This window comes from Calonectris borealis, chromosome 3, assembly GCF_964195595.1.
Source record: "Calonectris borealis chromosome 3, bCalBor7.hap1.2, whole genome shotgun sequence".
NCBI lineage: Eukaryota > Metazoa > Chordata > Aves > Procellariiformes > Procellariidae > Calonectris > Calonectris borealis.
Genome location: NC_134314.1, coordinates 17,752,971 through 17,778,959, shown reverse-complemented (window position 1 = coordinate 17,778,959; position 25,989 = coordinate 17,752,971). Strand labels below are relative to the sequence as shown.

At 38.2% G+C, this 25,989-nt stretch overlaps 1 protein-coding gene across 2 annotated transcripts in view; it reads right to left on the bottom strand.

Annotated features, from left to right (window-relative positions):
• The window catches only part of MBOAT2 (membrane bound glycerophospholipid O-acyltransferase 2), a 90,265-nt gene that overhangs the window by 44,828 nt on the left and 19,448 nt on the right, over nt 1-25,989 (bottom strand). For both annotated transcript variants that reach the window (XM_075145101.1, XM_075145100.1), the window contains one exon: nt 24,083-24,160. In XM_075145101.1, coding sequence (XP_075001202.1) covers nt 24,083-24,160 — 78 coding nt within the window. The remainder of the gene's footprint in view (nt 1-24,082; nt 24,161-25,989) is intronic.

Below are 25,989 nucleotides of genomic sequence, written 5' to 3'. Positions count from 1 at the left end.
ACAAATGCAAGTGTTCCTATTTATATAGTTGTTCTTTAGGCATTCAAATTCCCATTGTATAAATCCACAGAACCTTGATATTTAGGAGCTAAATTTACAGAGCTATTTCAATTCCTCTGACTGCCCCATCTATAAAACATGAATAGAAACACTTACCTAGTTTACAAGAGCATTCTATGAGTAAGTGCGTTAAAGATTACAATTCACTGAACCGCTTTATGGTCACTATTATAGGAACACCTAAACACTAAACTTGTCTACTCTCCAAGACAAGTTTTGTTGGAAAGCATCCCACATACATATAAATTGTGTTCAAATTAAAATTACTAATTTTCAGATTGAAGAGAATTTTAAATTTCATTCTAAGCATGTTAAACTCCACACTGTAACCCTTCAAGCCTAAAAATAGCGTGACTGCCAGTCAGCCAGAAATTTAGCATGCATCCAGAAGCTCCTACGCTGCACTTGCCAGGAATGTCAAGACTTTGAAAAATCACTTATATTATAACAGTCAAGACAAACTAATCTAACACAAGCACACAGTGCACACTCTCTGATTATTCATTACTGTGATGCCTGGCAGTGTCACTGCAGTTAAGCTTCCTTCTGCATTTTCATTATAAACCACATTTGAAGAAAAGCTTCAGCTAAATGTGCGTGTCCTGTTCTACATGCCTTAGAAAACAGTTTGACATGTTTGGGGTTTATGACACTTATTAGTAATCAAGAATGTGAGAGGAAGTAGACTGCATCTTTTAAGCAAACAGATTTTCATACTGTTTTGGCCACCGAAATCCATACGTTATCTATCTAGTCACAGACCAGAGTAATGAACTCCCCCATGAGGGGTTTGAATGAGCTACATTCTATTCATCTGAAACAAAACACATTGTGTTTATATTCCTATTTTTTGCTTTAGTTATTTGATTACAAGTTATGTTTTCAAAATTGCTTGACCTTGAGACGACTAGGTATCCCTCCATTCAGGGCTAAATTTAAATTACTATTCAATACTCAGAGTCCTAGCTGTGCAACCATTTATAATGTTCTTCTTCTACTAGTAATCACTCTCCTCCCACCTTTAGTTGTTGGAATAGTTAAGAAAGCATTCTGTTAAGACAGTACTAGTCTGAAAACATTATGTTTAGGCCTTTTTGTTACTTAGAAATGAGTAGAGAAAATCTAAATGGCATTAGTTTGACAAAATGTCAAGATGGAATGCTTTTCAAACTTTTGCTAGGCGTTAGGGACAAATACTGTTTGCTATAACACCATTTCACAGAGAGTCTTACGCCAGCACACACATTCTAACTAGGAAGAGGCAAGAAGAAGAAAAAAGTTGGTGGCAGTCTTGTGAGAAGAGCACAGAATTAAAAACAAGCACACAGATTGCAAGATTCATATTTTGCTTTGGTGAGTTCAGCTGAATGCCAGAACCTTGTCATACTTCATCTCTGGAAATGCAAAGATAACAAGAAAAGTGTAGAGTGAAAAAGGACAGGGAATAAAGAATCAACAGAAGTCGTCATGAGAAAAAGCATTCTACTTCAACACTTACAGGAGGGAGCTTCAGTCATGTCACAATTCATAGTGAATTAATTACTTAATAGCTAAAGACAATAATCTTAAACTTTTCAGTTGTTGGTTTACTGAAGTATTTTCAGTCTATATGAAGGCTCTCCGATGCGGATCAGATATTTTTATTATAACCAAAAGCAGCATGTAGGTTAGCCTTCAGCTACTAATAAATTAAATCAGTGACATAGCCAGAAAATCAACAGCGTTCCCTTAAGTTAACTGTACCTTTGCCTGAGAAGGCACTTTTAGGAGATCATGAACATATTAGCACACCTCTAGCCTAAACTCATTATTGCCACTAGATACAGACATGCTAAACCTTTGCAATGACTCAATTTATTTCTCAAATTATTTCAACAGTGAAGCAGTAATGCCTGTGAATGTACTAACATAGAAAAAAGGACGAACATATCTCTCTTAGGAAATCTATGACTGCAAGAATAAAGGGACAAAGATTTTAATCCAGAGGAGTAGTTATTCATCACTGCCCAAATCATACTGGACCACTGCAAAAACCATGAGACCAGATTTGCAAGGAAGACAGGAAAACCTCAGACTATTAGAAATGCTGTTAAGACGACCACAGCTTTGCACTTTGTTTTGTTAGCCTAAGGTATGTTTTAGGAAGTGGTAATCAAATACATTAACTGCGGTCAATTTTAATTCAATGTGGACAATAAAGTGTAGGGCAGGTTGTTGTTCTCAAGGTCTACTTTGATCTTTTATAGATCTACTCCTAGCTGATTATCAGCTTGAAGAACAGCATAGGATGATGACAGTCATCCGGACCCAACAAGTCCTGAGTAACCTCATTTGACCCCATCACTGACCCTGCTTTGAGCAGGAAGCTGGATCAGAGACCTCTTGAGGTCACTTCCACCTGAAATCTCTCATTCTATGAATTAATTAACAGTTAAATTTATAAATTTAACTGTTAATTTAAGAGTTTATTTAACTGTTAATTTTCTAAGATAAAATGTGGCAAAGAAAATGAGCAACTTTTTTCTACTGAAGTTTGCCATCAAATAATAACATAGCTGCATTCCAAGCATAAAATAGTAGTGTCTAACGGCTTTTTGACCCAAAACAAGTTAATTCTCCTCAAATAATCAAAATTCTTCCTAGCACTTGCGAAAGAGGAGAGTTGCACAAGAAGAGTATCACCGGATGCACAACTGAGATGTTGCCACATGGGATAAATGCAACAACAATGATACTTTTGCACATAGTTTCATCTGTATAGTATCTATACATCACCATATAGTAAGTTATAAAATACTGCTATATTTATGAAATTCTACTAAAAGCACCGAGCTTTAAAATTCCAGTATTTCAATTTATGTAATAGTAGAAACATGTACCTTCTATACAAACTTGCAAATTCCTAAAATGTGAATTTAAATAGAAGATTCCATTGCACTGTAAGCATCACAGTTAAATCTCAGATTTCTCTTACTGCTCTATCTACAAAACTATTTACTCCCAAATACTCATTTTTAAGTTACAGAAGCCTGTAATGATGAGAGCAAATGTTTCATCTCAACTTTTAGTTTAGGTGGCAGAGATTGTAGAAAAATCCACATTTTTATTAAAGATGCCAAACATTTGTAAAGATACTTTGAAAGAAATATCAGGAGCATCTGAGAGGAAAGGAGTCAAAAAGATGATTTACTTTAACAACCACATGCTCCACAAGTCACTACGATTTGCTGTGGGAAACCATCATTAAAAAAAAAATCTCTACATATGCATGCCCCAAACCACTTAGTCAGGGAAGGACAGGAGTTATGCAAAGCACCCAGACTTAGCCACAGTTTTAAAAATTACATGTCTGGATCCCCCCCTTTCCAGAAGTGTTATAAAGGCTTTTGATTTGGGGCAGGGGGAACATGACACACAAAACCAAACCAAACCAGCACACACACAAGCATTACTAAAACAAGAACTAGAAGCTTTAAATTTAAACAGAAAAATCTGAGAGCAAGTAGGGCAGACAGAACAAAAAGCACATCCCTCCCTCTGTTCATTGTGTCCTTGGCAGACAGGCCCGTACTTCCAGCCAATTCTACTATTTTCTGAACGGTGGCCGATTTTGCTCAATTACCCCCAGTCCCTCGGAAGCTCTCCCTGTCCCCTCCGAGGCCTGGCTGCCCGCTCCTGGCCCCTCACCGAAGCCTCGCAGCCTCTAGATGAGCCATGGGCATCAGCAGCTCCCACTGAGACTCTCCTTTTGCCACAATTCAGCAATTTCTCAGTCCCTTAATCCCTAAGCAAGCTCTCAAAGGAAGAAGCAATTTCCCCCTCCATACAAGAGATCCACCTATCTTTGTCTTAAAAGGAAGAAATGAGTCACAATGCATTTTGTTCACTGGAATTTACCTTGGTATTTCTTAGGCAATTTTTGTTTTACATAATGGGTCAAACCAATGGCTCACTTAACTCTGTATCCTTGTCAGGACCAGATAAATCAGAAGCAGTTGCAAGAACCAGATGGCACAGACTAGAAAATACCTGGTTAGAAGACAAACATTACTTTCATAGTGAAAGAATGGGAGGTCCATTAGAAGACCTATTAAAAAGGCGAAAAACAGGCAGGCATAACAAGAAATAATGCCAGGAATATAGCTCAAAAACATTCAGACTAGAATCAGTAAAAATGATTATGGGAATCAACTTTCAATGGAAAACATTTTCTGACTCTCAGAATCTTCTGCAAAAGCATCCAATCTTGACTGTGAAATACATTTAATTAAACAAGTTATTGGTTATAATAAGCATGGGAAATACTATGTCTGTGCTATATCAGAAGCCAGGTAAGATAAACTTAAAAATCTCCCTTTAGAAGTTTACCCTATCCTCATGAAAGCTTTATCTTAACGTCTTATAGCAGGAAACCATTTTAGATTTTGATGCCTAGTATTTATAAGCCTCCCAGAATCCTTTCTCTCCAGTAAGGATATTGAAGCCCTTAGCATTTTCCTACAGTCTTGGAGTTGAATTAAATTGTGTGCAAAGCACAATTTTGGCTCTAAGTAATCAACCATACTAATCTGTAATGGAAACCAACTATTAGGTAGCATTAGAGCAGAAAAGGATCTGTGGAAAGTCACAGTGTTGCAAAACAGACAGAATAAGCTTTTTACTTTCCTTAGCATTACAAATACCTCAACCTGTTTTGAAAAGCACATCTACAAATGACATAGAAAAACAGAAAGAAGTCCAAAAGCAGCTACACAAAAATGGAAAGAGGTCTTGAAAACACAACCTGAGGAGAGATTTAAACAGACTTGTTCAGGCTTGACTGGACTGAAATGAGATAATATAAATAGAAGACTGCTACAAAAAGGAAGGAAATATACTTCCCTACGCAGATGAAGGGGCTCAAACTACAGAAGACTTAGGTTATCTTAAAAATTAGCCTAAGTTTAGCCTAACTGGAAGCATAGTTAAGCACCTATACAGATTGTCTAACAAGGCTGGAAACTCTGTGGATTTTTTTTTTTTTAATTTTTAAAACATCTCAAACTGCCTTTGATTAGAGGTCCAGATAAACTCTCAAAACCCTTCCAGCCTCCTTTTCCAAAATTCTATTATCAAGCTTTGTTTCCCAAATAAACATTTTTAGAAATGAAAGAAAAGGAATCTGCCTAAAAATGATCCAGTATGTAGGTGGAAAGACATCTGTATTTAAAGTATTTATAATCCAGAGTCTGTTAAGGGCTCAGATGCAATAAAGAGGAAAAACAGCTGTGGGAGCCAGTCAAGATGCTGATGATCTGGCAAGACCAACACAAGAATAGGAATGAAAGAGACACACCCACAGGAGTTGTTTTTGTGTTGTAACATTTTAGTACTACTCAGATTTCTTTCAAATGTTTCCAACATTATCAAACCAAGGTTACATTTGCTGCAAAGATTTCACATTTTGCATTATATAGTCACATACCTTTTTTGAACACATATTCCATATGCTAAACATTGTTTGATTAAGGAGTTCAGCTATGCTCTGAGGGCACATAGTCTACACCTCTCTTTCTCCTGATCGATGCAAACAAGTATTTTTGAGTGAGAATGAGGCTTTAGCACCAGTAATTTCAGAAACATTTATTTGTTAAGAGGGAGGTAACCCACAACCTTTTTTCTATCTTCTAATTTACAGACTGTTCAAATACTTTGTGTATCAAATTTCTTGCAATAAGCCACAGAACACATCACGAAATGCAAAAATAAAATGCAAGCAATGTAGAAAATTGAACTGAGCTGAAGTTCTCACACACACTTTTTTCCTTCTACATGTATCTCTCATGTACTCTACGTGCTTTTCTCCTGGAAAAGCCAGATGGAACATTTCTCATTAATACCTTTGGGAAAGCAGGGACTGCAAGAAAGAGGACATTCTCTAACGAAATTCAGAAATCCAAATTCTATGCTTAGAATACTGGATTCCTTAATTTCCATAAAAAGGGGAGAAAATATTGAGCAAGATGCAAATCTAGTAATAGAACTATGGCATTTGAGTCAGCACCATCCTAAATGAGGATATAAAGCTTGTGGTCAAAGCAACATTGACAGCAGTCCTCTGTGAGGCAAGTTATTCCTAAAACTTTCATTAAAAAAACCCAAATATGCATATTTACCTCAGGAACAGATGTAAAGAAGTTGTGGATTAAAAATCTGAAAGTTACATTACATCAGAAGCTTTCTCCTCCTCTTTGAGCAGTGATCTTGGACTCTGCAGCAGAACTGCACCCACACATTGATTCTTACAAGACATGCCCTGATCAGCACAATAAGAAAGAAGCAGGCAGAGAAGCATGAAGAAAGATGAAGTCTTCTTCCTTCAAAAAGGCACTTCCAGGAGTGTTAATCTGTTGACATAAATCTTATTGTTTTCTCCTTTTCAGCAACTGGGAGAAGACAGTGTAGGAAGAAATGGAATACTGTTTCTGGCCTACTCCTGCCTATTCCTGTTGATCTCTTCATGGTCTACCCAGTCTGCCAAAGGGAATAAAAATCAAAACCAAAGTAATGCACTTAAATACAGAGGCTTTCTTTACTTCCAAGGGAAAAAAAAAACTAAATTGAAAGTATTTGTAATATTCTTCAGCTCAGAAAAAGCCTTCCCTTTCCAATTAACATTTTAATAGAGACAAATCATCAAGAACCAATCTCTTTCTAAAAGTCTAAGCTCATCTAAAAGGAAGGTTTATACTTGCTTCATTTAAATGGTAACCTCCACATTAGCAGTTGGTTGGTAGACTTTCTGCACTCTGTATTTCAGACAGCTTTCTATCCTAGTGGAATACCTGGGAATAGGACAGCCAGATGTCTGAAACCTGGTCATCAAGGAAGTCCAGAAATGCTTTCCCACTATCTAGAAATGTTTCCTGTGGATTTGGAGCTCTATTTATGCAACCTCTGGAAATCACATTTGATTGTATTTATCTAGTTCAAGTAGCAGGGAATCTGAATTTTCTTGAATGATATAGTATCTTTCATTACTGCAGCCAAATAATCTCCAAAATAGCCTATGACATTTAAAGGGTAAAGCTGCTAGTCTCCTTTTAGAAATTAAGTCACCTCCTCCCCAAGGTTTAGCTGGAAAGCACGATGCAAAGATTATTTTTTTAAAAACCCACAAACTATATTTGTAGGAAAAAGTAACAGTTACCAAAGTCCATATGTAAACTAATTAAGCCAGACGACCTTCTCCCAACTCTCTCACCTTTCACATTGTACTTTCCTCTTCTTAGCTTTTGCTATACTGAAATAGGTCAGACTAAAAAATAACAACAAATACCCAAGGATTTTTGGGGTTTTATTTTGTTGTTGTTTGTTTTGGGAGGTTTTGGGTTGTGGAGGTTTTTTTTGGTTGGAATTTTTTGGTCTGGTTTTCGGGGGGTTGGGTTTTTTTTTGTTTGCCTGGGGTTTTTACAGCTAAGACACCCTAGCAAGGAAGATTATCTCAAAATGATCTTTTAGAAGAACCCTAAAGGAAATGAGATTCTGGTATATGCTCCGATAGCACCATGTATTTGGGAGAGTAGTTAATCCCTTCAAAAAAAAGAACCTGAGCATTAAAATAATTTGGAAGCAGTTGGCTCTCTAAAACTGTCCTACACTTCTTACCACAAAAGCCTGGAAAAGACATGCAACAACTTCTTTCCTACCTGAAGCCGAAAGGCTCTTTCTCTGCCCAAACTTAGCTCAGTTTGACCTGCAGAAAATGCTTATAACAGACATGGATACAGGAAATCACAAGAGCACTAAGTATGTAAGAGTCAGATAAATATCACCAGTTCAAATTCAAGAAAAATGAATGCGCCACTCATGAACTGGAGACCATGGAAAGGCACAGTAGTTCAACAGACAAAAAGGTCGAGGCACCACAGTGTTCTACAGAAAGACAGGAGAGGCAGGCAGCAGGTGGAAGGAAAACAGAAGGAGTTGCATAGATTCACAGGAATGCAACCATTAGCAGGTTCTCAGAAAGGAAACGGAAGGTCGAGCTAGCGAAGGGGAACATATGTGTACGAGGGGATGGCTAAGTTCAACCTGCAGGACAAAGCAAGTCTGCAAGAGGTGGGTGAAGGTTTTGAAAGCGTCACAGAACTGGGACAGTCAGTACTCTCTTCTCCATTCGGCATCCAATTTTCACAACATGCAGAGGAAATTATCTTGAAGAAAGTCAAATTTATGCCCAAGCTGATTTAATCAGTTGGCCAATTTCAAATGCATAAGCATAACATTAGCTTCCTTTCACTAAGACACTGAAGGGAGAAAAAAAGAAAACAACCAAGCTAACCACACCAAGCCCATCACACACTTCCATTTTTAAGAAAGGGGACCAGAAAAGGATTGAACTGTGGAGGAACAGTTAATCCCATCAATACTAAAATGAGGACCCGATCTTTAGAAATCTGCAAGTGTCTTAAGGTATTGCTTTAGAATTAAAAAGTTAAAAAGCAAAATCGAACATGCCATACAATAAAGCAGTATGGCCTCAGATACAACAAATAGGCAAATAAATACTGTGGCTAGAAAGATTTGTACAAAAGCAAATTGGGATGGTTTTGAAGCTGGTGGACTTAAATATCTTAATAGGTTTTCTTAAGGGAAAACACTCCTGTGTTTGTTTTCCAAAAGAAAAGTTCCTTCTATTTAGATAACAGCCCATTTCAGACACAAGCCAGCAGTGTGTCCTTACCACGAGTACGGCTAATGGTATCCCGGGCCCCATTAGGCAAAGTACTGCCAGCAGGTTGAGGGAGGTGACCCGTCCCCTCTACTCAGCACTGGTGAGGCCACACCTGGAGTGCTGGGTCCAGTGCTGGGTTTTCCAGTATAACAGAGACTTGGACATACTGGAAAGAGTCCGACAAATGGCTACTAAAATAAGGTACCAGAGCATCCTTCTTATGACAAAAGGCTGAGAGAGCTGGGCCTGTTCAGCCTGGAGAAGAGAAGGCTCAGGGGGATCTCACCAATGTATGCAAATACCTGAAGGGAGGGTGCAAAGAGAACAGAGCCAGGCTCTTTGCAGTGGTGCCCAGTGATAGGACCAGAGACAACGGGCACAAACTGAAACATAGGAGGTTCTCTCTGAACATCATGAAACACTTTGTTACTTTGAGAGTGACTGAGCACTGGCACAGGTTGCCCAGAGAAGTTGTGGAGTCTCCCTCCTTCGAGATACTCAAAAGCCATCTGGACATGGTCCTGGGACAACTGGCTCTGCTTGAGCAGGAGGGTGACCTCCAGAGGTTCCTTCCAACCTCAACCATTCTCTGATTCTGCAAAGACTTTTCAGCCTATTACAATTAATAAAACAGATTATTTCAGGTAAGCATCAGAAAACTAGGATTTGCTTGTGTATGAGTTAATCTTGGAACCCCAAGACCAGAATTTTGCCATTAGAAAATAAGATGGTGACAGAACAGACAAAGCAACCAGTTGCTGCAGGGGAAGATTCACTGTTGAGCCTTTAATGAGGACTGCCTGGCTTATGTTGAGGCTACCATCCATTTTCTCGCTCTGCTTCCTCAGATCTATTGGCATCTAAAGCATCCAGCAACCAGCACCCATCTGGCAGGAGTCCCATTCTGGAACGCTTCAGGCTCCCTCTAAGAGATGGGGTACTCTGAACTTCTCTGGCAAAACTAATCAATATTTCCATTTGCAAAAGATTCCCTTTGACTGAGAATCCTTAGCTGACCACGCTGATAGTTCAAGGATCATCTGCTGAAGTTACCCAATAACAAAGCCTGATTACTCAAAGATAAGAGACCAACAGGTCAGGACAACAATAAATATGCAAAGTCCATAATTCAAGTACTAATTATTCTGTTTGGGTTGTTTGGTCTCCTCTTTCCCATCCCATCTTCACTCAACTGCTGAATGAACCACAAGTTGCAAGAGTTACCTGTTAATCACTACCTACTACAATTCTTAAGCATACCTGCACACAGGGACAGGAACACTGTAAGAATTCGCACTGTTAAAATGAGCAAAGGAAAGTGACCTATACAGGTTGGTCAGGTATCTGCTCAGTGCCTTGATCAAATGCCATTTCAAACATATGTCATCACTGTTAATGTCCTGCAACATGGAAATTGAGGCAGTGTATCCAGAACAAACCAGAGAGTTGGCCACAATGTTCCTGTGTTTGCAGATGGTGAAGGAGAAAAAGAACAATTAAGACACAGAAACTATCTGCTGATTGTTCACATATTTTCACTCTTACTATGAGAAAATAAGGAAAGAAAATCAAATATGTGATTATGCAACACCGGAGAAATACACTATGGATAACCAGATAATGGTTTCATTTCACAATGAACACAAGTACACAGCAGGTCATTACTGTTCTGATTAAAAAATACTTTAAACAACTGACTCCCAGTGCTGATCTGAAGAATAAGTTTCCAAGAAGTATCTTGAATAATAGATGTTCCTACATCTAGTTAACACCTATAGCAGAAGATTCAAAAGATTAAGAATGATTTTACTTCTTCATTGATTCTGCTCATAAACACAAGAAGGTGATGCTTGTGAGGAATGGATGTATTAGCCAACACTGGCATTACTTCTACCATTGCCCATTTTACCAATTTTAGAAAGCAACGCTTGTCTCATAACCCAATGCATTATTATTAACTGCTAAAATATATGGGGTTTACTACTTCCAGGAAAACGATCTCTTCTACCATAAGAACTAGACAGGGACTGCATCTAGAATTCCTCCTCAGGAAGCTGTAGAGAGCAATGAGGTCGCCCCTCAGCCTCCCTTTCTCCAAACTAGACAAACCCACAGTCCTTAGCTGCTCCTCATAGGAGATTCCTTCCAGCCCTTCAGAAGTTCTCATTTTTGTGTGTGTTTTAGATGATTGATGTTGTACTTTGTATCTCAATCCTCATTCGTAAGAGGACAGCGCTGAGGAACAGAAATCATTTCATAGTCTTGAGGTACTTGTTCTTCTACACTGCAAAGGGAATACATTTGCAGGATCTTTGAAAAATGCACTGAGTAGTTACATGAATAGCAAAGCATAGCTGGCACAACAAACTAAACTCAATCTGCTTCTAGGTGCCTTAGGCTCCTCTATTTAGACCCTTCTACTGTTTATACAGATTGTGTCACATACACTAATTACTCAAACATGAAGTGTGGAAAAATGCCAGAGAAACTAACCAGCTTCCAAAGTCACCCATCAAAACAACATCAGAATAAAGCTTTATTTCAACCCACTTTTCAGAAGCCACTTATGAACCACTTTTGCTTTCACACCCTTTTGAAAAGTTTAAAAAGCCTTAGCTATTTCAGTTTGGAGATATCCTGCCTGGATACGGATGTTGTTACTTCAGACATTTATATAAAACACAGCGAAATCTGTTATTCTGCTCTCCAGCAGCTAGGAACCATGAAGCCGCCACTGGCTTCTGACTGCAGCTCTGATAGCAGCTCGGTAGCAAGGCCCTCCCATTCTTCTAGAAGGCTCCCTCAGGCCCCGTAACATAACATACTAAATCATGTTCACAGAAACCGATCCTACTTTTGTTACCATATAAAGTGGTAAGAAGTTACCGTGGGGACAATTCTTACATGAATTTCTGAAGCAAACCTTCCAGTGAAACTACTGCAGTCAAGACAACTGAAAAAACAATGCCCTCAAGACCACAGTTTTATATTTATGTCCTCTGCCTGCAGAAGAATGTGCCTACGGCATTTACTGGTCAGCCTTCCAGAGCACCAGGGTCACACAGAGAAAGAAAGAGAGGAACCTGGACTTGGAGACAAAAAGTAAATACTGCTAACAATAAGACATACCATCATCTTGTAGGAAAAAAAAGATGGCTCTATAGGTTTTTATTTTGATTTATTAAAACACATTTACCAAGTTTTAGCTGGCATATGTATACCTTATGTAGGGAAATGGCAGAATCTTACTAGTTCTCACTATATGCATACCACCTCATTCATACCTCACAAGATGTCCTTAAAGCATTCAATAGCTTGCGAGCTGCTTTGAAAACAAAAGGCTTTCTACAGAAGCAATAATACCAACCACAAAAAATAAGCACTTGATATCAAAGCCGGAAGACAGTAATTAAACACATGGATGATGCCACAGCATACATTAAACATGGTAACACAAATGGATACCATGGTGGAGGGAAGGAGAAGAGGAACACCTGATGAACTGAAAAGCCTGAGACTTACTAGGGAGTTTCCAGGATATGGGATTTAAAACATCACAGACACTCCTAGAAAGGGTGGAATACCAAGCAAAAGAAAGCCAGTTACATGACCGTTTTTTAAAATTACGCATTACTTGTATGCATTTCCATGTGATATGATCTATTAATAAAACAGATTATTCACTCTCTAAGTAATCATACACTTGAAATACCCAGATCCTCCTTTTGCAAGCTTACTGACTGCAGTTCCTGTTGTGCCTGGGATCTTCTTACCAGTTGTAGACACACAACAAACCTGCTTCAGTACTATATAGCCAAAATTTCCCAGAAAATACAAACACCAAAAGCTCCACTATCACTTAAGTGAGATTTAAGATGGGAATCAAAGACACTTACAATATCGTTTTTTATTTACCCATTTCTCTTTCAACATAATCAAGTGCAACTTTTAAACAGCAAAGTTTGAAATCTACTGTCACAAAACAGTAAGCTTCCCAGCTAAAAACTACACCAACCGATATACAAGGAAATAGGACTTCTTGCACATAGCCCTCTTAAAAACTTCCAGGCGATTCATCCATACTGAAGAGTGTATAAGTAGATCCCTTGCGTATCTTCTCACAGCATAGAAAAGAATGGATTTCTTGTTTCAATACCGGAAACACATTTGTCTTCAAACGCAACTGAAAGTAAAACTGAACTTGAAGTATCAAATACTCCTTCTGATCCTCTTTCTTACTCAGCCTGGCTTCCAGCTGTTTCTGCTGACTTAAAGACACAAGAGTTACGTACTTTCTCTTGGCACAGTCTTTTTTATGTGTGTTTCGCCCCTACCCCTCCTTTTTATTATTGATACTATCTCTTACAAAAAAGCATAGGAAGACAGACTACTACTACTACTTGTTGCCTAACATGGTCTTCTCCTACCAAAATAATTGTCTCAAGTGCAGTTGTTTTATTTCACTTAAAATTGAACTGAGCCTAACAGATTTAAGTTAACAATGCTACATCTGTGCAATTCCCTTGAAATTTGACAATGCTGTGCAATTATTGGGTGGGGGAAAATTAAAGAATAAAAAAAGCTTTTGTAGCAAGTCCAGATCTGATCAGAAAACTATGCTGCATGAAGTAACCTCAAATAAATTTTAAGCTATAATAGACATTGAAGCAAGACACCAAAAGGAAATGGCTAGCATGCTTATGACAACTGGAGCTACCCAGGATCGTGTTCATATTAAAGACGACTTGGGTTTCACAGAGCAACCTGCTCTAGTTGATCCTGCTTTGAACAGGGGGGGGTGGACTCGAAAACGCTTCCCTCCTCAGCTATTAAAGACTCTCTGATCTCATCTTTGACTTCCAGTAAAGGCATTTGACCTGCAAAACCGATCAGCTTTAAAAGCTATATGAAACTTATTAACATGTTTAATCGAGACACTGGATTTTAAAGTGAAGAAGTTTGTATTTTTTAAATATCAATGCTTTTTATTTACATCCACCTTCCCTTATAGGGAAACAAAACAAACAGATTTTTTGTGTTTTGTTGTGCATTGGTGACAAAAAGGTTCCCCATCTTTTATTTCTTCAAATATCTTTTAGCTCCAACCCAGACACTTTGTACACCACCACTTGCAGTTCTGCAGGCAAAACTGACTTGCATAATTTACAGCCAACAGTTCCACTAAGGACAATGAAATGATTGTTTGCTGAGCTTGTCATAATTACTCAAGTGAAATTTGTCTCAAATAAAAGATATTTCACCAAAGAATAAAAAAAACTATGCAGTAGCATGCACTTAGAGAAGAAAGTTGACTATAATATACAGAATCCTTGCATCTAATCTCTCTATCACAAACACCAGTCAATGCCATGCAACCAGAATTTTTAATCAACTCTTACTAGCAGCAGTCTTTGCCAGGAGCTGAAGAACACAGCTTTCACTGAACTCTTCTAGGTACAATTTATTCTGCCACTTCATTTTGTAGGGAGCCTGATTTATTTGACATCAATAGTTTGTTGAGGTAATAAACCATGCAGCAATGATACCATGACTCAGAGCTCATTTGCTAGCAGTCAAGTTGCTTGGCAGCATGACAGGCAGAGTAATGTGTGTTAAAGAAGTATCTATATAGATGCTACAGCTTTCAGAGATTACCAAACAAATACAGAGCCCAGAAAACATGACTTGACTCTCACTATCAATTTTCCTTTGCTTGATTGATTGTGCTCAGCTTCACTTTGAGCGCAAAAAAGTGATATCTATGCAAGCCAAAAAGCAATAGCTACTCAGTCCCAACAGTTTTCCAACACACCCAGCCATTTTACACTACTGCTTCTTTCCAAGAAAAGGTGGTCCTCTACATACTTACAGAAATCAAGTACACAGTGTGAAAAAACTACCTATCAATTTAAAGTTTAGGGAAGTAAGAGAACCCTCTTTCAGGTAAACATCAATATTCAATAATGTATAGAATCATTAAGGCTGGAAAAGACCTCCAAGATCATCGAGTCCAACCGTCAACCCAACACCACCATGCCCACTACACCATGTCCCTAAGCACCTCATCTACACGTCTTTTAAATACCTCCAGGGATGGTGACTCAACCACTTCCCTGGGCAGCCTCTTCCAATGTTTAACCACACTTTCAGTAAAGAAATTTCTCCTAATGTCCATTCTCCTAATGTCCACCCTAATGACCACTCGTTTCCTCTTGTCCTATCGCTGGTTACTTGGGAGAAGAGACCAACACCCACCTCACTACAACCTCCTTTCAGGTAGTTGTCGAGCGCGATGAGGTCTCCCCTCAGCCTCCTCTTCTCCAGACTAAACAACCCCAGTTCCCTCAGCCGCTCCTCATAAGACTTGTGCTCCAGGCCCTTCACCAGCTTCGTTGCCCTCCTCTGGACACGCTCCAGCACCTCCATGTCCTTCTTGTAGTGAGGGGCCCAGAACTGAACACAGGATTCGAGGTGCGGCCTCACCAGTGCCGAGTACAGGGGCACGTTCACCTCCCTGCTCCTGCTGGCCACACTATTTCTGATACAGGCCAGGATGCCGTTGGCCTTCTTGGCCACCTGGGCACACTGCCGGCTCATGTTCAGTCGGCTGTCAACCAGCACCCCCAGGTCCTTTTCCTCTGGGCAGCTTTCCAGCCACTCCTCCCCAAGCCTGTAGCGTTGCCTGGGGTTGTTGTGGCCCAAGTGCAGGACCCGGCACTTGGCCTTGTTGAACCTCATACAGTTGGCCTCAGCCCATCGATCCAGCCTGTCCAGGTCCCTCTGCAGAGCCTTCCTACCCTCCAGCAGATCAACACTCCCGCCCAGCTTGGTGTCATCTGCAAACTTACTGAGGGAGCACTCGATCCCCTCATATAGATCATTGATAAAGATATTGAACAGGACCGGCCCCAGCACTGAGCCCTGGGGAACACCGCTCGTGACCAGCCGCCAACTGGATTTAACTCCGTTCACCACAACTCTCTGGGCTCGGCCGTCCAGCCAGTTTTTTACCCAGCGAAGAGTGTACCTGTCTAGGCCGTGAGCCGCCAGCTTCTCTAGGAGAATGCTGTGGGAGACAGTGTCAAAGGCTTTACTGAAGTCCAGGTAGACCACATCCACAGCCTTTCCCTCATCCACGAGGCGGGTCACCTGGTCATAGAAGGAGATCAGGTTGGTCAAGCAGGACCTGCCTTCCATGAACCCGTGCTGGCGGGCTACTTCATAAAACAGAAGTCCAGAAATTTTTTCACCTGAGTTTTCTCAAGTGTGATGATAGAGGTTTTATATGCCAACAACATTGTTAAAATGCCTGTTCTTCCAAAAACTCTGGTCTTTGAATAACATCAGCAACCAAGTGAAAAATAAAATTTAAAAAAAAAAAAAAAAAAGAGGGAGGGAATTTAAAATAGACTAACTTAGACTCTTCTCCCTGGAAATACAAAGTATACAATCTGAATTTTTTCTAGTTGCATTAAAACAGCATAAACCCCTTTTGTACCAAAGCAACTGAAGTGGCTACAACACTTAAAAAATGCCTTATTTTGAATTGTTGTTTATTATCTTTATCAGCCTCTCTACTTAAATGTCAACCTTCACAAAGCTGCAGACACTACGTGATTCCCATCCTTCCTTTCTCTCTACATATACAAGGGGGGGGTACAACACAAAGACTAAATAAATGTATTTAATCTTTATTTAAAAATAAGGCAAAAGTGATAGGCACTAAAGATAAGAAAATTCCAGTTCTATTTTCACTCCATTTCCGTAATTACAAAAAATATGATCAGTAAAGGCCTTTCCATTCAAACATTCAAATTTTAAAAAGGATAATATATCAAGTTGTTTTTCACCTATACCTTTATTGTTTTAAGTAATGCATTGAGTTCTATGCAAACACAGCCAGGAAAGTTACAGGAAGTTATCAAAGTGGATGAACTTGTAATAGCTATTTAAAACAAATACTTTCAAAAGAAATTCATAAGGATTACTAGGAAATTCCTTCACAGCTGTTAACTTCAACAAGTGCTCACTTTTCAAGTCATTGAAGACAGCCATCCATTTACATGGCTATTTTTGTAACAGCCAAATCTTCAGCATACAGAGAGTAACTGCCTGGTGCTAGTCAGTACTTCCATTCACACTCTTCAGAATACAAAAGTCTGATCTCTAGGAAGCATCAGAAAAATCAAACATATAACAAATTATGAAGATAAGTAAGTCAATAAACCACACTCGAAAAAAACCAAGACCTCTAGTACTATTAATCTCAATTTCCAAGCTCCAAAAAAGTAAACAGGGATATAGGGGGAGTTGTTTTTGTTTTTTAAATTTCATAGGTCAGTTTTAAACAGTAAGTGGTTTTGATGAGTAATTTGATGTAGAAGTGATGTAAAGAGCATGTAGGATGCAGCTATTAAACTTCAAAGAACTACAGGATATCCCCCATGCAAGTCCTATCCCCACACATTACCAAGGTAGCAGCAGCAGGATACAAGAATTTGAGATGTGCAGAGCTCTCATCTGCACAGTTAACTCAAGTTAAGACATTCTCAAGTAGATCATCTGATTTAACCATATAAAGAAGAAACTCGGCAGTTCAAGGACAAAATTAGCAGCCATGAGAAATTTTAATGAAAACATGAAGCCTATTTCAGATCACAAGCTTCGGTTATCTCCAATAGTTCTATTTTAACTTTGGTTTTACCTTTCTAATATATGTGTACAAGATAAGCTACATACTTGAAGAAAAAAAATTAGTGTTCACCTCTGCAAACAAACAAGAAAAGTCTTTGCCATTACACAAGCAAAACCCCAAAGATTTTATCTCACTAGGAAGACCATCTAGCAGCCAGACCATATGCTTTGCTATTAAAAAAAAAAGTACTAACCAATTCAACAAGAGAGGTAAAGCATCCTTCTGCATAGAGCCATAACAGTATTTCTGATAGCAGAAAAGAGTTTCCATCTAAAGGAAAACAGCAATCTTGCTTTCAATACCATTAACTCAACTTCTTGCAGTGCTTTGCTAAAATAGAAGTTCTCTGTATTTTTATCTCCAATGTAAATACTTTATTGCCTTGCAGTTCCTTGATAAGAACCCACTGAGGTTCTTAACAATACTTGGTTTCAGTTCCCCAAATCATTGCTATGGCTCTTTACATGAGATTCAGTATTTCCAAATCACTCCTTAATCCTGGCTATTAGAATGGGACAAAATTCTGCAATCTCACTGCTACTTTTGGAAATAAAAAAAAAAACCAAACAAACCACTGATGATGTTCTTTATATATTGAAGATTTTCATCAGCTATTTTAGCTACAACACTGCTCATGCTGAGATAGATACATATAATCACCATCCACCCTTTCTTAGAGGGAAATCAACAAGTGCAATCCCTTTCCTTTGGGAAAGGACGTACCACTTCAGAATGGAAAACTGATTCTTTTTAGTTGATATTGGAATCGATCAATTTAGTTATATTGAAATATACTCCTAAATACAGCCACTCGTTAGCCTTGATGTTTATTTCTAACAGAGGAGGATAATATTTCTATGCATACTGTAGAAATTATACTGTTTAATATGTATTTGATTCTAATCTATACAAAAATACTTTTTAATTGCTTTTTAATCAAATACAAACTTTATCATTATAAAATTTTAACAGGGTTTTTTTGCATGTAACAGATCTGATAAGACAACAAAAATTGCTTGCAGTGACAGAACAGTACTTGTTTTTTTCAGTCTTTGTGTTATTTAAGGCTACAGAACCAGTAAATCTCATCATCCTCCATCTTGCATTTATCCTTGGCTGAATGATAAGAACATACTTAATATTTTTCAGCTCTCAATTAGTTTCTTAACTTCAAATAAGTTTATCTTATTTGCACTAACTGTAGAAGCAGAAATGCAGAAAAATTGTGTTTGCATAGGCAGAACAGTTCACAGCTACTAATACTTCAAATTCTGAATCCAGGTATTCTCAGTGCTATGCCCACTGTCCTTTGGCAGCTACCTGTGTACCAGACATTTTTATTCAAGTTACATAAATAAATTACAAATTTGTAACAGAGAAGTTATGCCAGATAGCTTACAGTTGTCTGGATGGCCTTGCGCCTTCAAAGAACTGTAATTATATTGGCAGGCTTCCAATCCTAGATTTGCTAAAAATTATTATTAGAAGTTGATAGCATTTCTTAGTCAAATCCTTAACAATTGTTAGATATTGTTATTTCAGTCTGTTGATTTCATGATAACTAATTTTAGATGTTGCTTCAGATCCTCTTTTGCGGATTAAAAAAAAAATATCGTTATCCACATCATGTATGTTCTTCATAGACTAAGACACCTGTGATCAAATCAAAAGCAGACAGCAATAAAAAAAGAAAAAAGAAAAAAGGAAAAAAACCAAACAAACACCAAACCAACAAACTTGCATTTACCTTGATCAAGGGCCTTTGGAAAAGACAAAAGTTCAAAAAACAGCCTAATTCCCATTTTCAAAAATCATTTCAGCTTCTGAATGCTCTCACTTCTGAAGATACAAAGATGCTTACGAAAACCTTACCAGTAACTCACAAGATGCAAGTCGTTTGCTTGATCCATTTTGTATTTCACTGAAACCATAACTTTAAAAAAAACCTTAACTTTATTTTCACAGCAATCTAAGTTGTAGGCTAACTAGCAGTCAAAATTGTCTATCAACAAGTCATGACATTCAGCATAATTTGTCAGTCAGGTATTTAATAAAGTGCCTCAATTAACACGCTGAGTGATTTAGCTCACTCAGATGAACAAGACTTATTTGTCTCTTAATTTGAGATTTTTAAGATCAAACCATCAAGTCTCCTCCACCTTTCTGCCAAATCTCCCACTGTTTGTCAAAGCCACGCCAAGAAGTGAGGGAGAAGGGGAGCAAAGCATTGCTCTGTCCTGGCTCTGGCTAGGAGGGGGGAGGGAACTTAATGAGGACTAACATTCCCAAATCCCAAGGAAAGGAATGACCAGGAAGCACCTCCACAGGGGCTAGACCAGTCACAACCCAAGTTTGTTTACTCCAATTCAAGTATCTCTTTACATTACCATGTTCAAACAGCTCACGTACATGAGTGTAGGTACAGTACAAAGAATTGTATATGCATCAAAATAAAATAGAACCACAGAATGGCTGAGGTTGGGAGGGACCCCCACAGGTCGTCTGGCCCAACCCCTCTGCTCAAGCAGGGCCACCTAGAGCCAGCTGTCCAGAGGACTTTTGAATATCTCCAAGGATGGAGGCTCCACAACCTCCCTCACAGTAAGTGTTTCCTGCTGTTCAGACAGCACCTTTTGTGTTTCGGTTTGTGCCCACTGCCTCTGGTGTTGTCACTGGGCACCACTGACAGCCTGGCTCCCTCCCTCCAGGTATTTACACATATTGATGAGATCCCCCTGAGCCTTCTCTCCTCCGGGCTGAACAGTCCCAGCTCTCCCAGCCTCTCCTCATAGGAGAGATGCTCCAGTCCCTTCATCAGCTTTGTGGCCCTTGTGGCATACACACACGTGTCAGCTCATTATATATTTACTGCTATTAGTTATCTCAGGTTTCTGGGTACTTCATTAATTTACTTTTCATAACTTAAAAATGCCAGAAAAGTTAAATGATTTTTTTCTTTTCTAAAGCCAGAAATAACCTCCTTAAGTCTTCGTAGTTCAACTCTAGACTTTTGAAACAAGTATCATCCTGCAACTTCAAGCACAACACAGAAGATATCGGACATGAATAGCATGTCTGCCACTTGATTTTACATTAGCACATTTAAGAAATTGAAGTGAACAGTTTAACAAGAATGATTTTAAATAAACATTTATTTTCTACTCTTACACAGCTGGGACTTCTATATTTTGTCAGTGAAGTCACTGAGAAAACTACTGACTTCAGTGAAGCAACGGTGAGCCCCATAATTAACCTTCCTTTCCCCACAGGCTGAGGGATGTTATTTACCAACCACAAAGTGAACAATCAAATCAAAAGAGAGAGTTACCTAGAAACTTTAAAAACCTTGTCATCAAATCACCTATGCAAGCACTGCTTACATAGCTCTTGGCTAACGATAGCCAAATGCTTTAAGGAAAAACCTTGTGGCCTTTGAGGTTTTGTCTTTTAAGAGAAGTAACAATTTCACAACCTTAGAAGAAACAGAAGAATTTCTAAGGGGAAAAAAAAAAAAATATTAGCACTGTATCAGTTACGAAATGCAAATTTACTGGAATTGAGAACTTGTGAAACTGAAACATGTGCTTAAACAATTAACTGAGCCATGAAAGCACCAAATAAATATTAAGGTAGCTTAGTCATAAATTAAAAAATAAGAGCTTTTAAACCATTCAGGCGTGGTGTTACCACTCCATCTTCCATTTAAAGTACCATATTTAAGTAAGACTTAAATACAAAAATAAATGATCAATTTTAGTTAAATCCAGTCCTCAGGTAACTCATTTTCTGCTAATTAACTTTATTCTAAAAGTTGCTAAAATATAAAAAGGTTTCCTTCCTTTTTAATACGGTCAGTTCTTTTTTTTTTCCACCAGGGGTTTTACCTTTTTCTTTCTTTTTTCCTCCTCCCTTTTCTGTTGTTCAAGTAAGGCTTTCATCTTTAACATAACATGTATTGTCAAGACCAACCTAGAAGCATTAGCTGCACACGGTTCAGTTACCTCAGGAAAGTCACAAAGACAGGACCCTTGCAGAGCAAAGACTTTTAGGATCCAATGGAAGTACATTAAAAAAACAACAGAGGTTTAGAAGAGTATCACATTTGAAAGTCTGCTTTGGAGAACGTAGAAGTTTATCAAAAACCTCTCCTTGCTTCAGGTGGTAAGGAAAGCTGGTACACACAGCCCATAGCAGCTGAACTGATAAGCAGTCTAAGAACTTCAGTTGTCTCTTATTTGTTCAAACAATTTTTAGAGTGTCTGGAGAGACTGAAGAACTACATTAGGGGGTGGGGGAAGCAGAAGAGGGATAATGGTTTTCCCAATCCATACATTCATGAAATCTGCAGGACAGCAAGCAGGGCAGGGAAAAGAGGGAAACTTACTTCAGTGAATGAGTTTAGATAATAGACAATAATATTTTGTACAACACACAACTGCTTTGCCAATATAAAAGTCACTTGAATCCATACTTACATCATATATAGGTATTTGATGTTCTATAGTCTCCAAGTTTAAGAAGCTCATGAACAATGCAGGTAATCTCTAATTAGGACTGCCAGCCAACGGGTCCCTCTATGACATACAAAGTAAATCCCAAAACTTGGGCTATGCAGATATACATAAGTACTCTGATTAGCTGTTTATATACACACACACCCCCAGTAAAACGTCGACAGGGCCCTTCTCCAATCCTGAGGCCAGGTGATACCAGCTGCATCCTACTATAGAGCACTTAACCTTAAATCTCCCCTGGGCTCCATGAGACACATTTGTAGTCTGAAGACAAACATTTAGGTGGGAAGGGGAGTCATTCACATTAGTTTCTGTTCAGACTGCCAAACAGAAAGCTGTAAGCGGCATTTTCATAGCAGAAAATTAAGAGTACATGGTGCATTCCTTCAGTAAAAGGTACAGGCATATAGGGACACCAAGAGGCATCATCCCTCCTGGGATACTGTGGCAATGGAGGGAGCAAACCTTGTACAGTCTTGCCTGTATCACCTATTAGAAGTGGCTCCTGGAGCTTCCCATACAGCATCCAAGCATTGTCCAAAACTTGAAGTAACAAATTACTCCATTTGTTACATTTTCTTCCTTCACTGAAAGAAGAGCTTTCTAGTTTTACCCAATAGTATGTTAATTCATGCTATGATAGAGCAACATAAGCCCGGTAGTCAAATCCAGGTTTTACCCTCCCACCTGTGCAGTAACTAGGAGCAACAGAGAACATATGTGCACAGTTGTGTATAGCACAGCAAACATTTCAGCAGATCAGACCATGCAGTTAAACCAGCTGGTATGAATTGGGAGGATCAGGAACTAGCAAGTTTCCTTGCTCCAATGCAGGAATGTTAAATACACACATGATTATCTACCTCTCACTATTAGGGAAGTAAACCACTGCTAGATTTCCTTTTATGAAAAACCTATGTAATTTTTTATGATAAAGACCAAAGTACTCCTGCCTGGTACCTCCCTTTGCAGCACTTAACTGCATTAATAATTTCTTTTAAAATATTAAGCTACATAAGTTATAACTTACATTGAAAAAGTTGCTTCAAAACTAATCAAATAAACCATTAGAATATAAACCAGCCATCCAACCAAATGAAGGTCTCTCACATCTGTAGTAGTTTGAATATACCAGGCTTTGTAGAAAATCCTGAAAATAAGTGCCTAATATGGCATATTTCAAAAGACAATAAAATTATATTACATAGCAGACTATAAAGAAGCAGAATGTTCTAACAGGCAGGATCATTAAATAAGACCACCCTGGCTTTGCACTTTCTGTGTAAAGCAATTTTCCTGTTTGGTTCTTTTACCAGCATCTTTCCTGACAGCCTCACGTACTTCAGGAACCTATTCACGCAAGGATTTGCCGTTTTACTAAACATTTATGCAGGAATTAACAGAGTGGGAACCTAATTTGGTTCTGATCTCTAGACTAGTGGAATAGTAAAACATATGCATACAGTAATAAAATAAATGTCTTCCCTGCTTCTAATAATGATTGAAAAAGAGAAACAAGTGTCATTCTATATGGATTCATATATAGCTAGTCTAATCATGTGTTCAAGCAAACCTAAAATAATGCCCTACGTATGTAAATTTACAATAGTATTCTTAACCTAAGACAGCATCCGCACTGCATTATTATTACAAACCAAAACAAAAAAAGGAAGAAATGACAAACGCTTAGTACCTAAAAAATTCCGATACAAATTCTGTTCCCTTCAGACATCTTCCTTCTACTAGCACTGGCTGTTATTATGTATCAAGTTACATTTGTATAGTTAACTCATTTGTGAGACACCTAGAATTATTTATGATTAAGTAATGACAAAAAAAAAATCAGAATGCTGAGAACACAAAAGAAGTCTCAGTGGAATATTACCAATTGGAACAAGCTCTAGATATTCCAAAAAGCTGGCAAAAATACCCAAATACGCCATTTTCTCTCCTGGAAATAAAACCACGGTTAGCAGAATTCAAATACTGAAATATTATGATACAACCAGAAGTATGGCATATGTGCATAATTACAAAAAAACCTAAACAGTAGCATTCTTGTAAAAACAAAAAAAAAATTTTAGAATGGAAACTTACTTGTGCATATTTTCCACTCCTATTATGATCATGATATAGTAGGAAATTCCACTTTGTATAACAAAATGTAAGGCATACCTAGGAAAAAAAAAAATAGTAAACCCTCACAGCATTTTCATTAATGACAATAAACTGCATGCATTTATTTATTTAACATGAAATTAAAGAGGTTTGTCAAATTTTAACTTCACCTCTGCTTCAAAAAAAACCTTTTGTTCTATTTAGGTTTCCTGCAGCCCTCCCTTCTGTTGAGAGCTTCCCCCTTTAGCATAGCACAGGCAGCAGTAATGAACAAGAACTACAGACTTAGCTAGAATTCTCCAGCTCATAAACCAGAATATAGTAAGTGCTGATAATCCTTAAAATATAAAGAATATGTCTCATAATACTTGCACCTGGCATTATTTCATGCGTAAATAACATGAATGTTTTGCGATTCAATTTCCATACTCATCTTTTTTACCTGTTTGCAACAATAGGTATCTCAGATAAGGCCAACAATATCTTAGTATCCACAATAACAGTACATGGGAAGATTTCCCAGTCAATAGAAACAATAACTCTGTCCAGCCAGACTCTTTGCCCTGGGTCATCAATAACTGATAAAGGGATGGTGGTGATGATGGTCTCAAAAACACAAACAAAAAAACCTACACACCAACAACCCACAGATTTATTTCACGAAGGAGCTCTATCCTCTTCTCCTTATTTGTTCTTCACAGCTTACCACCATAGCTACTATACCACCATTGTTTTGGTTTTTTGGGGGGTTGTTTTGTTTTGTTTTTTAAAGGAGTTATATTTCAGTAAGCTGAAATATAGCACTGGTGGCAAACCATTGCCAGCAACTGGGGAAAAGCATCTGATCTTCACCAAGTTGATTCTCTTTCACTCTGGTACTTTAAGTGCCTCAGTAGCATACTTACACTGCTCAGGTGACACACTGATCTAGTTTTGGAATTTCTCCCATAAAAAGCAGCCTAAAAAGCAGCTACTGTTTTGTTATACTGCTGATACTGTTTTCTTTCGGCTTATCATCAGCAATTTCCTAATTTCACTCCTCATCTATTCCTAAGGAAATGTCTTCAAAGACTTTCAACAAGAAACCCAGTTCTATCCAGCTAAAATCCTACAAAGTCTACACATGATGAACTGAGGGAAAACAATTCACTTGGATATTAACTGACCTTGAAAATCATGACTTTTTATGGAAGATCCAACCTGTACACACTCTCATGCTTCACTACTAGCTAGTCTCATCTAAGATATAACTACCTAAAATTCAAATGCACATTTAATACAAGCAATTGCCGGTTAAAAAAAAAAATTAACTTTTTCTTTTCATATCAGCCACATATTAGCAACACTGTGTAGTAAAGACAAGCATTAGTGAAATGACAAAAAAAAAGTTTAAAACGTTTGCTTCTTAAACAGAGAAAGGGACATCATACAATATCAAAGCCTGAAAAAGTTTGGGTTGACAAGGAATATCATATCAAGATTACAGTCTCTGAAAATATTTCTCTTTCAGAGTTTTTAACAGTAGCAACACGATTGATCTCCAATTCAAAAATTAAAAGGGAAGCATTTAAATACAACACGAAGCAGTACATTTTAGCTACATACAAAGGTATTTCTAGGTCTTTTATGCTATTCGCTGTTATCCCAAGGAAATTGTCCCTTCTCTTCCTGTCCCACATCACCATCACAAGCACTACAAAGGTGACTGAAAACTAACACATCTGAAATTGAAGAGGACAACATAATGACTAATAAATATTCTAAAAAGGGTGCAGATTCCAAATTATTTCCCATATTTAGGTTTGCATGAGATTTTCTGCAAATTTACATTTACTATAACCACTATGTAAGAAAACAGGAACCGTTCCCCTCTTGTACACACACTT